The 12,250-nt window shown below is 41.4% G+C and overlaps 1 protein-coding gene across 2 annotated transcripts in view; it reads left to right on the top strand.

Moving 5' to 3' along the window:
- Positions 1 to 12,250, top strand: part of LOC116287042 (myoferlin) — a 65,728-nt gene that overhangs the window by 9,852 nt on the left and 43,626 nt on the right. Inside the window, exons 15-34 of one of the 2 annotated variants that reach the window (XM_031693685.2) lie at positions 362 to 405; positions 894 to 973; positions 1,565 to 1,665; positions 1,821 to 1,934; positions 2,266 to 2,365; positions 3,285 to 3,487; positions 4,084 to 4,190; positions 4,589 to 4,673; positions 5,016 to 5,126; positions 5,563 to 5,715; positions 6,244 to 6,393; positions 6,880 to 6,960; positions 7,061 to 7,140; positions 8,133 to 8,247; positions 8,903 to 9,005; positions 9,174 to 9,307; positions 9,694 to 9,876; positions 10,096 to 10,168; positions 10,660 to 10,737; positions 11,864 to 12,045. In XM_031693685.2, coding sequence (XP_031549545.2) covers positions 362 to 405; positions 894 to 973; positions 1,565 to 1,665; positions 1,821 to 1,934; positions 2,266 to 2,365; positions 3,285 to 3,487; positions 4,084 to 4,190; positions 4,589 to 4,673; positions 5,016 to 5,126; positions 5,563 to 5,715; positions 6,244 to 6,393; positions 6,880 to 6,960; positions 7,061 to 7,140; positions 8,133 to 8,247; positions 8,903 to 9,005; positions 9,174 to 9,307; positions 9,694 to 9,876; positions 10,096 to 10,168; positions 10,660 to 10,737; positions 11,864 to 12,045 — 2,277 coding nt within the window. Of the gene's footprint in view, positions 1 to 361; positions 406 to 893; positions 974 to 1,564; positions 1,666 to 1,820; positions 1,935 to 2,265; positions 2,366 to 3,284; positions 3,488 to 3,558; positions 3,596 to 4,083; positions 4,191 to 4,588; positions 4,674 to 5,015; positions 5,127 to 5,562; positions 5,716 to 6,243; positions 6,394 to 6,879; positions 6,961 to 7,060; positions 7,141 to 8,132; positions 8,248 to 8,902; positions 9,006 to 9,173; positions 9,308 to 9,693; positions 9,877 to 10,095; positions 10,169 to 10,659; positions 10,738 to 11,863; positions 12,046 to 12,250 lie in introns of those variants that run through there. The other variant, XM_089028563.1, reaches the window with a different exon arrangement.

Below are 12,250 nucleotides of genomic sequence, written 5' to 3'. Positions count from 1 at the left end.
TCTGTAAGACCAAAACTCTTGATGATCTGTACACGCAAAAATAACTTGGAATAAACTGATAATCAGTATTGTACAGATAAAAGCAGGTATAGTATAAATTCAATTAAGAAACCTTTGAATTTGGGACAGATTTTTGATTAGTTACCCCCCAATGACGCAAGGCATTATGGGGATGTGAAAGTAGAGAATTCTAAAATGCCGCATAAAAGCACATATAGCCTGCGTCACGCCCCTCGATAATCATGGGGTTAGGATTCGGAGGGGACTGTAAAGCAGGGGGGATCCCAACCCATGATTATTGAGGGCCGCTACGCAGGCTACATTATATACTAATTCATATCCATGTTTTGAATCAAATAAGATGCCTTCAATGTGCGAGAAAATCAAGCTACAGTTATGGGATTGGTAAGAAAATGACAGAACTAAGGTCATAAATACAATAGGACTGTCCTCTTGTGTGCAACCGTGTGACTCAAAATCCCTTGAGATATGAATAAAATCGAAACAGCCGCCATCTTGGTTGATCTAACAAGAGAAGCTAATGAGGAATGCTTTGTTATCGTCAACCAAGATGGCGGCGATGACGTAACATGCATCTGCTCTATAGGACTTCCCTTTCACAGTGCCCTGCGCCATCTCGAAAGGTAGACTTGCCTTTGCGTCGAAGCGAGACGAACGGTGAGCTTGCAATGATAGAGACCTTTTTTAACACCTTGGACAATTATTCACATATCTATTATTGCAAGCTCACAATTCGTCTCGCTTCGATGGAACTGGGAACTGTAAAAGCTACTATTCACAGAAAAAATGTTCATAAATATTTATGCCACCAGCAGATAAAAAGCCATTGTTTATTTAAAAATGCTAATTTACTTTGCTATATTTTCTTGAAGGGATAAGATGTCTCCTGATGATGTTATAGGAACAACATACCTTCCTCTTTCTGAAATCTCTGGAGAGGGCGATACAGAAGGTATTAAACGTTTAACGACGTAAATTCTTGATTTTCAGTTGTCCCTTTTCCAGGCAAGGTCATTGGCATCTCCTGAGATATTGCAAACGTGGTGTGTGTATTCTGGTCTAAACCTTGGGTACGAATATTTTCGTTTGCCATTGGCCGCGTTTGGTACCATTTCTACCCAACAAGCTAGACTAGAATGCACCTTTTTATAGCTTAGATGAGAGCTAACAACATTCACCCTTATCTGTTAATATGAATTAAGGTCATCTTTTGTCCTTGTGTAGCATACCATCATTAGTGTAACTGCGCATGCGTCGCACAAAGAATACAAGGCCACTGAAAACTATCACAAGCAAGTGCGCAGTTCAGAAGAGTACTGAGGGGATCGATTTACAGTTGGGTCCGGCGCTCTCACATTTCTTTGATATTGGCGTAGGAAAGGAGTTGGAAAGACACGCATTTTCCCCCTTCCCGGGTGAGCACTTTGCGTAGAAGGACCTCCATTTACCCGAAGAGCTTTTTCCGGTGAAGGAACATGTACGAATATATGATTTAATCTGTAATTCTCATTGTTGCGAACACACGTCTAATGTATCCTTGCAGGGTTTTTACCTACATTTGGTCCTTGCTTCGTCAATCTCTACGGCTCAACAAGAGAATTTTCAACTGTAGGGGACGAGCTTGAATACCTCAACGAAGGCAATGTAGGTCGAGGAACTATAAATAGTGCTGTATTCTTAAATTGCGCTGTTTTTTTTTTGTTTTTTTGTTTTTTTCGGCTTCTGTACTGGTTTGCCTAAATCAAGAAAAATCAGCGTAAAGTAAGTTGAGAGATGATTTCAGTTGTGTTTGATTACAGCATGAAGGTGTTGCTTATCGTGGAAGAACGTTAGTCGAACTTCAGACAAAATCAAGTGGGGAAATGAACACTGGAGTAGAGGACTTGGAAGATAGTGACATTGTTCTCGTACAGGTTAGAAACATGGAGAATGGCGATTCCATTTATCCTTCCATCCATCCATCCTTCCATCCATCCATCCGTCCGTCCATCCATCCATCCATCCATCCATCCATCCATCCTTCCATCCATCCATCCATCCATCCATCCATCCATCCATCCATCCATCCATCCATCCATCCATCCATCCATCCGTCCATCCATCCATCCATCCTTCCTTCCATCCATCCATCCATTCATCCATCCATCCATCCAGCCTTTCTTCCCTTCCTTTATTCTTCCATTTATCGTACCCATATCCGTTGATCCCATCTATTTACCCATCAATTCTTCTGCTATCTTTCAGCCTTATCTTCGTCGTCGCAAATACAAACTGTTCGGCTGTTTTCTTGAAGCTACAATGATTGCTTGTAAGGACATCCCCATACAGTTCGAAATCTCCATAGGTAAGAAACATAACTTTAAATTACTACCATTCGGAACCTAGTGCTTCTTGATCGTTTCAAAGTAAAAAAGCCATTTTTGTTAGGGTTAGTGTTTGCTTAATTGTTTGGAAGTCCTATCTCGAGGCTATTGTTATTTTAATCCTAGATATATTGGTTTTTAAGAAACCATCATGAACGCCATTCCTCTCCTCCCCTCCCCCTCCCCCTCCCCTTGGACCTGAAACTCATGTTATGAAACTTGTTGCAAATGTTGAAGAACGCACCAAACCCTGATAAGACGTTGACAGCAAGAAATCATCAGGGCATGCGCATGAAAATATTTCAACAGGCGGAGTTCCTGTGGCGAGGGGCTCTAACAAGAACAATTTGTTTGTTTGTATTGTGGGAGATTGGAAAGGGAGGTTGGACGCTGTTAATTGATCTATAGAAGTCCAATAGCTCCCTGGCATGTGACGTAAAAGCAGCTCAATTTGGAGGACAAGACAAAAGAATTCCAATCTCATGAGGACTGGAAACCTATTGTAATGTCCTCTAAAGATACGGACACACGGTGCAACATTGCACGCAACAGGACTGTTGCAGCGTGTGTCTACCCCAAACTTGTTGCACGCAACGTTGCATGCAACAAATCTGAAGTTGAATCGCACTCTACTCTTGCAACATTGCGCGCAACAACTTTCATCGTTTAAAAAGGGCGGCAACATTGCGTGCAACATTTTGAAATTTCCAGCCAGTTAGCTTGCATTAAATTTATAACCGCTGACCAAATTTCTTAGCATATCAGGCTGACACAACGTGTGTCACCCCGATTCAAATTTGTTGCGTGCAATGTTGCACCGTCTGTCCTCGCCTTAATACCGAGCTACATTCCGACATACTGTAAGGGTTCTATTGCATAAAACTCTTTTTGCTTGTATAGGTAACTATGGTAACCGTCTCGACCAATCAGTGGCTCCCTCGTCTTCATCTACTCCTGCTACTAATGCAATATTCGATGGATGCTATTACTATTTTCTTCCGTGGGGAAGGAACAAACCTTGTTGTTCTGTGGATAGTCATTGGGAGGACATTTCTTTTAGATTGTATACTATGAACATCTTAAAACACATGGTGGAGAGATTGGTAAGTTGGTGGTGTGCTCCCTCAGTCTATCCCATGCCCTCCCCACCCCCACGCCCTCCGCTCCCATTGTATACTATGAACATCTTAAAACACATGGTGGAGAGATTGGTAAGTTGGTGGTGTGCTCCCCCAGTCTATCCCATGCCACCCCCACTCCCCTCCCCCATTGTATACTATGAACATCTTGAAACATGTTATGGAGAGCTTGGTAAGTTGGTGGTTAGTCTTCCCCACAGCCGCTTTCAGTGAGATTGGTAAGTTGGTGGTGTGCTCCCCCAGTCTATCCCATGCCACCCCCACCCCCCATCCCCCATTGTATACTATGAGCATCTTGAAACACATTATGGAGAGCTTGATAAGTTGGTGGTTAGTCTTCCCCACAGCCGCTTTCAGTGAGATTGGTAAGTTGGTGGTGTGCTCCCCAAGTCTATCCCATGCCACCCCCACCACCCATCCCCCATTGTATACTATGAACATCTTGAAACACATGGTGGAGAACTTGGTGAGTTGATTGTACTTCGGCTTCTGTCCCTTACTCCCCTCTCCCCTCGAAATTTTTGACTGTGTAAATGAATTGAAATGAATTACTTTTCCAGGAGGACAATATCGCCAGAGTGAAGATTGGTATGAAAGATAACTTGTCGACAGGAGAACTGGCCGCTCTAGTCATGGAGCTTCTTGAAGACTTGATCTTAGATTGCAGGTACAGAGTCTTTAAGGACTAGTAATTATTTAGAAGAGGAAGGCTTGGTGCAAATGAGGGGCTAATGATTTGCAAGTATACAGAGTATATAACGCTTCATAAAGAGTTGGAGAATATTGGGAATATTTATGGATGGCAGCTCGTTTTACGCCAATTGGAGGTTGCACGCGCAATGACTTTCTAAATTTAATTCCTGGTTTACTTGCTACTGATCTACTGGAAGTCTTTACTCTGAGATTCATAAAGTCGCGTGTGTGTAGGGGGAGGGGGTGAGTAAGAACTTTTCCCCATCCCTTTGACTCCCTAGAAGTTTTCATACCTTGAACACAGTTTTGCGCATAAATGAAAAACGCTTACATCACATGAAACTTCAATATCATGTGTTTAATCTCCTGTAGGAAGCCACTCCCGGAAGTAAATAACACAATACCTAACGTCAACGGGCTAGACATGAAGAGGTACAACATGAGAGAAAAAGAAAAGGTAACTAGTTCATTTTCTTCATTCCCTTTCATTTCCTTTCAACTTTTTGTTCATCTGATTTTCCAAAAAAAATTATCGCTCTGGGATCCTCACGAGTACCCTACATTTCATGTTCCGGCTGCGTTACCAGCGTGGTTGGTCCTTATAAAGTGTAGTGGTTAACACATCGGACTAGAATACCGAAGACGTGGGTTCGATTCCCTCCAAGGGCATTTGATATTTTTCTCTTATTCTCTCTAGCTATTTCATTACATACACCGAACGCATAATTTATCACTACTATACTATGATTTTCCACCTCATCATTTCTCACTATTATCTCTTCTCTATTTGCATGGATAGAAAGCGATCGGAGAAGCTGCGTTAAAACTACGAGAGAGTGCTACTGATATTAACGAAGCATTATCTGAAATCGAAGGATTTCATCAAAGACTCGAGAGATTAACTATAGAGGTAAGACAATCATAAGACAGTGTTCCGTACTTAATATCCTGGGCCCGGTTGCACGAAGAGTGGATAGCGCTATCCGGCGGATAAATCCTTATCCAGTGGATAAGTCGAAGCTGTTATCCAATACATTTATCCATAGATAAGATTTATCCTGGCGTCGGGGGATAGCGCTATCCATTTTTCGTACAACCGGGCCGTGCACACTTTGGGTACAGCCTTATTCCTCACTTTATCCTGAATCTGCCCTGTTTACAAACCCTTATCACCTTAACTTACCTTCCCTTACACTCTCGTGCTAGCTTTGCCCCGTGCTTGTGAAGTGACCAAACTTATTTACAACTGGAAGTGTTTTTCGAACTTAAGCACAAGAAAACGAAAATGTACCTATTGTATCTGGTGTGAACCTGAATTACTAGGGTTATGTTACTGCTCGTTTTAGCCACAGAACAGCATGCCTGATGTGATCATATGGATGCTGAGCGGTAGCAAGAGAGTCGCATACTACAGGGTTCCCGCAAACGAGATCCTCTACTCTAGCTTTGATAAAGCAAGTGGAAAGAATTGTGGAAAAGTACAAAACATTTTCATGAAGGTATGCAGTAAAACTGTTAGCTAATGATGAGAACTAAATGCATTGGTGTAGTACAGGAGTTGCCACTGCTTTCATTGCTATCTGCTGATGCGACAGTCACAGGCGCTTAACGAGGTTTCGATCATGGGGGTGGGGGTAAACGCAATTTTTCCCCGCCGACAAACACGTGTACTCATTCCATCTTTAGTGTTTCCCGCCATATCCACAGGTTCGGTAAAAAAAGTTTGGGGGGGGGGGGGGGGGGCTTGCTATGCCACTGGGCATTTAATCAGTCTGTGTCTCTCTGTCTGTCTGTCTATCTGACAGTTAATGATGAGCGTTAGACCACCGTCAATCGAATACATCTTTCGAGTACGCAAAGGTTGCCTGGCCCATTTTCTAAGAATAAGATTCTTTGGTTGCATCCATATTCATGAGTCTTCTCATGTGCAACCGTTAAACAAAGAAATGATACTCTAGAGAATGACACGTAGCTTGAAATGGGAAAAAAGTGTTTTGACTTTATCCTTAATGTTGTTCCCCTATTAGTATCCTGGAGAGAAGCAGTTTGATATCGAGGACCATCCAGAAATCCCTTGTCAGATATCTGTCATCCTTTGGTTGGGGCTGGAGAAGGATCAGGAATCCTGGACCAACAGATCAGACACAGAAGGAGATTTCTGCGTGTTTGCTGAGACGGTTAGTTTGACAAATTGATCTACATGTTACATAAAAAATAATTATTGGATGCTCATTATATATCACATACTCTAGTATGAGATACTGATTGGATACTCCTCAGTATTCTCGTTGAAAAATCACGTGGGTGATATGATCCCTTTGCACGTGCTGATCACGTGCTGTTCAGATGCAGGACTCGTGGTCAGTTATCGAACATATCTTGTCAGAGGGCACTTAACACGTGGTTTAGATATCCATTCACAAGTGACTAATCACGTGATAGTTGAATACCCTTTGATAATTATCTGTTCACGTGATTAGTGGATATAAGTCACGTGATTTTTGACGACCCCTTGATTGACCCTCAAAAGTATCGTGGATGCGAAATTACAAAAGAAATCACACGTTTCCTTGTTGGGACTTTTTTGGCATTTCTTTTGTATTTCCATCTTTTTATTTCCAATTTTAAGCATGCATTGACTGCTGTGTTTTTGTATTCTTTAGTATGAGAACATGGCGAGGTTTCTTGGCAAATGGACGACTAAAGGACTAACAAGACCTGCCTGGTCAGATGCTGAAGGGACGGTCAGTATTCACAGGCTCTATACCATAACCCGTCTTTGCTATATTCAAATGCTCTCATATGAAGATCCTGTATCATTCATTGTCTTTCTTCGTGTTCCAGGTGAAACTTCTAAAGGAAAACTTCGTCCTTCCCCGGGGATGGCGATGGGATGGTGACTGGTTTGTCAATCCCGAACTAAGGTAAAAACTAACTTTTCCAGTTAGGTCATAATTCTTTAAACCATAACCTTTAAAAAGCATTGATTAAAAATGTGAAATTATAATCAAGTGCGCCTTTATATATTTTCCCAAAACTACACTCATTTTTCTCAATAACTGTTTTATGCCTAAGACGAAACGAATTGAGAACAGTGCGCACTCAAAATTTAGAGAAACATAAAAAATATTTTTTCTTGTCCCAGTCTTATCTCCCTTTTTTATTCGTTTATCTTCACCACCCGCGTGGATAAAAGTTCATACGGCTTCAAATTTGGTTCAGCTATAAGCCAAAGGAGTTTTAACCTTTGAATATACAGTCCTTTGACTAAACGTTGTCGTTTGATCGGCTTCATCCCTACGCGCCTAGACCGAACAGGATCATGGGGATAATTAATTCACAGTTACTAGCTGCCGCATATGTTATCTAACACATCTTGAGCAAGTTGTACTGGACTGGAAATACTACATTTTTGGCTCTTATCCCCAAACAAGAGAATATTGTTATAGAATATTATAGAATATTATAGAATTCATATTCTCTTGCCCCGAAAATAACCTATTTCGAAGCTACTATCTGTAGCCGGCGATAACTCGTCTGGACAGCGCTCAAGCAGATAATCTTTTACCTCCGGCACGTTGTCGATATTTGGGACATCCTTGATGGAAGATGATGTCAAACGGCTCTTGTTTTCCTTGCGTAAAACGCGAAGACAAATGTGCATTTTGCTCTCCATTGTGCGATTGTCACCGACTGATAGAGAACAATTAAATATTCATGCTAATTTACCCGTTATCCTTTTCGGTCTAGGTGCGTAGGGATGATCCGATCAACGACAACGTTTAGTCAAAGGACTGTATGTTAGTTTAGATATGATACGTCATTAACGTTAGGGTCTTTGGCCTACAAGCTTTATCTTCAATCAAATTTGCATTTGTCTTGAATGTAGTGTTGATATGTTTGATATTACTTGCAGTCTTACCTTCGAACCTGACACAGGACACAAGTCATATCTTGACGATGTGTTTGAATCTGAGTCTCGTTTGCCTGGTGATACTTGGGGACCTGCTTCAGTGCCGTGGACCGATAATGTATGTCATTATAATAGTCTTGTACTGCAGCATCACGTGATGGCGGCCATGACAGGAGGTCTGATTTACATGAGAAAAAATTAAATTTACTAGGGGTTGGGGTAAAAGACTCTATTGTCGTGCCTCCTGTCATGGTTGACATCACCCGATGGTCCAAAGCCTCTATTTGAGCGACTTTTGTACAGGTGGGAAACTTAGGCTGTGATTTTTAGTGGGTCTTAAAATAGCAAGGGGGTCTGTTTTTTTTTTTGAGATGTCTAACAGTTTAATTGAGTTAGTCGTGAAAAAGAGTGTAAAGCTTATGGCAAGATTGTGGAGAAAAGTGGAAAAAAACTGTGTTGAACTAAGATAGTAGGCTGGAATAGAGTGCAAACAATATAACCGTGAAACTTTAGTAATACTAAATAGCACAATTTCATGGAAATTCCATTGTTTTCTATTGTTTAATTAGCACTATTTTGTAGTATTTAGTAATTAGTGTTTCACGGATTAATTGTTTGCACTCTACCCCATTGGGTTTAAAAAATTCTAGCCCCCGTTATTTTCTTTTCATAGCCCCTCCTAGAACTTCTCAAGCTCAGCTCCTTACTTGTTATTTGACCAATTACCAATAACGTTTTGCCCATACTTCATTTTTTATTCTCGTTTTCTAAAGTATGGTAACGCGACTCATGGCCCAAACGAGATTGAATGTCCGGAAGACTGGGAATGGACCATGAAATGGACTGTGGATTGTAACAGAGCTGTCGATGAAAATGGTAATCCTAGCTCACTCCTTTTCTACCTTCCTCTCCCTCTTCTTCACTTACTTTCTCTCTTCCTCCCTTCTTGCCACACCCAAGCACTACCTCCGTTCCTCGTTCATCCACCTACTAACCCAATCAACCGTTAGCTCGTTTATTCATTCGTTCACTTGGGGCGTTTAGGTTGGGAATACAGCGTCCAACCTGATGCTGGTTCATATATACCTGTTGAGAAAACCTACCATCTATACAGGCGACGAAGACTCGTTAGGAACAGGAGAATGATCCAATCACATGCGCCTAGAGATGATGAAGAGGTAAGGAGCCCTTGTTGTTTAAATCTTTGGTACTCCTTGAAATTCTTTTTATCTTCATGCCATCGCCAAAATGTTTTGCATACTACTAAGTAAGCTACAGCACAAACTAGAAGCCTAAAAATGAAATCACATTTTTGCAATAGTCCCTTTAACAGTTCCCTGCGCCATCTTGAAAGGTAGCCGTGCCTTTGCATTGAAGCGAGACGAACGGTGAGCTTGCAATGATAGAGACTTGTAAATAATTGTCCAAGGTGTTAAAAAAAGGTCTCTATCATTGCAAGCTCACCGTTCGTCTCGCTTCGATGCAAAGGCACGGCTACCTTTCAAGATGGCGTAGGGAACTGTGAAGGGGACTATTGAGTTTCTACATGAATGTTTTCCCACAGGAAATATCTGACCTGCTGGAAGAAGGTGGATGGGAGTATGCGACTGCATTCAAACTGCAGTTCCGCAGCAAAGAGCGCAAGGCGGATTTAGTACGAAGGAGAAGATGGCACAGGAGAATGATTCAAGAGGATCCAACTGCTCCTGCTATTTTCAGGCGCACTGGTATCGACGCTACTGCAGAGGTACTCGCAAATCAGATCACGTACGATAAAGCAACGCACAGATTCTAAAAGCAGCTTTAAGACTCAGACAAACATTGCATTCCGTTTAACCGTGTCAAGTGTTTAATGGAACCGATATTTTTTTTTTTTTACTAAAGTTAGAATTTATGACCTTACCACTGATGAAATAACATCTATCAGATTGAAGGAGTTTGACGACTGATTTTGCTTTGTTCAAAGCCTGAAGGAGGAAAAAAGAAAAAAGAAAAAGCAGACAGTACTGATGTACCGAGGATGATGATTGTGTTTGACAGTAAGTTTTTTCACTTTAAAAACCTTTTGCCGTCGAGTGAAAAGGCTAAACCTCGTGGTCAGGGGAATGAGCCCCAAGGTACCCATTCTCAGGAAGGGGTTTACACTCAGCGAAGGGTCGCAGTCAAATGTCGCCTCGCCTGTTATAATTTTACTGGACCAGCTTTACTTCCTTCTCCCATAACAATAGTCCCTTTGAGAGTTTCCTGCGCCATCTTGAAAGGTAGTCGTGGCTTTGCATCGAAGCGAGACGAACGGTGAGCTTGATAGAAACCTTTTTAACACCTTGGACATATTTCAACACATGTCTCTATCACTGCAAGCTCACCATTCGTCTCGATTCGATGCAAAGGCACGGCTACCTTTCAAGATGGCGCCGGTAACTGTGAAGGGGACCGATTAGAAAACGACATGATACTTAATGCTAACTCAAGGCCTTTTTGTGCTTTCTCTATTGAAGCGTACGATTTAATTCACGTCATTTTTTGTCAGGTCCCCATAAGTATCAGCTCCGCGTGTATCTCTTTCAAGCCAGAGATCTTTTGCCTGCAGACTCGGATGGACTTTCAGGTGAGAAGTACAAGTCAGGCTATCGCGCAACAGTAGTTTCAAGATGGGGATAATAAAACCCTTCTATAGGTCCCTTGCACTAAATACCTACCTGGGGATCAAAACAATGAAAAATAATAACATCAGAAAAGATTGCAATCCCCAAAAGAAGGAAATTATCTTGTTTTGTACTCCAGAATAGACCTCCTCGGCTCTGACGTAATGTTTTCCCATTTCAGACCACGTGTCCTTCCCTAGAGAATCATTTCTTCGTTTAAGGTTTGCGCTCGGTTGCACATGAGAAGATACATTAATATGGATACAACTCAAACAAAGAATATTATTGTCAAGGGAATGACACTTGGTCTGAAATGGGACAACATTACGCTCGAGCGCTCCAGAGCCGAGGAGGTCTATTAGTTCGAGGGGTCTCGATAGGCGGAGAAAAAAAGGCGTTTATCTGGTAAGAGGATAGACATAGATAAACTGACTCACGGGAAAACGGATGACAGGCAAAGAGAAGCGGAGAAGGCGCTGTTGTATCTTGATCGTTGTTGTTGGGATATGGTTCAATTCTTAACAAATTTGTGGTGTAATCCCTTGAACCAGGGACGTGTGTGGGAGATATAGGACATGAGGAATAACGAATAGGACTTCAAGCAGTACCTAGGATTTGATTAACAAAAGGCTTCTTACCTCTTAATCACACCTCCCTGCTTAAACACGTGGTGATTTACATAAAGGCGCGGAAACATGATGCGTTATCTCTTGCGAGGAAAATCTCACCATTTTTCCACCGATGCAACTTTAAACTTATTTTGCGCGCAACTTCGAAGTAATTTATTTACTTTTTTAAAAAATCTTTATTTTACGAGGGTAACATAATTAACCTCTCATTTATCTAACTAATGGCCTACGAAAACGAAAAGTAAAAACTATAAAACTTGAAAAATATATGAAAAGCTATACGATCTAACGATAAACAAGCAAATGAATAACTAGGCAGAAAATGGGCTTAACAAAAATAAAAGTGTAATTATAATTATGATAATTATCTAGTGACGTCACGCAGTCATATTTTCCCTGTCTTATTGTTTTTTTGTGCCTCAAGAAAACTACTCGATAAATGTTTAATGTTTTTTTTCAGATCCATACGCGCGGGTTGTTTTCCTAAACAATAGCCAAGTGACGCATACTATCCACCGAACGCTCTGTCCCACGTGGGACCAGACTCTTGTGTTTGAGGATGTCTTAATCTTTGGAAGCACAGAACTACTACAGTTAAAGCCCCCTGAAATCGTCATTGAACTTTTTGACAAAGATCAAGTGGTAGGTTTCAAAAAGGCTTAATATAGTGCGCTTATATTCTGCATCTCCAAACTAAGGCCTAGGGCAAACGTTGAACTTTCCATGCACCGAACTTAATTACATCAAAGAATGCCGCCTCATTTTCACCAGATATCCATTGTTTTTAATGAGTTCGGTGCATGGAAAGTTCGACGTTTGCCCTAGCCCTAAGTCTTACAGATATGGG

This window comes from Actinia tenebrosa, unplaced genomic scaffold (genome assembly GCF_029948245.1).
Source record: "Actinia tenebrosa isolate PJP-AT-01 unplaced genomic scaffold, QUT_ActTen_1.0 PGA_scaffold12__29_contigs__length_12842862, whole genome shotgun sequence".
Lineage (NCBI taxonomy): Eukaryota > Metazoa > Cnidaria > Anthozoa > Actiniaria > Actiniidae > Actinia > Actinia tenebrosa.
This window is presented reverse-complemented; position numbering and strand designations above follow the sequence as displayed.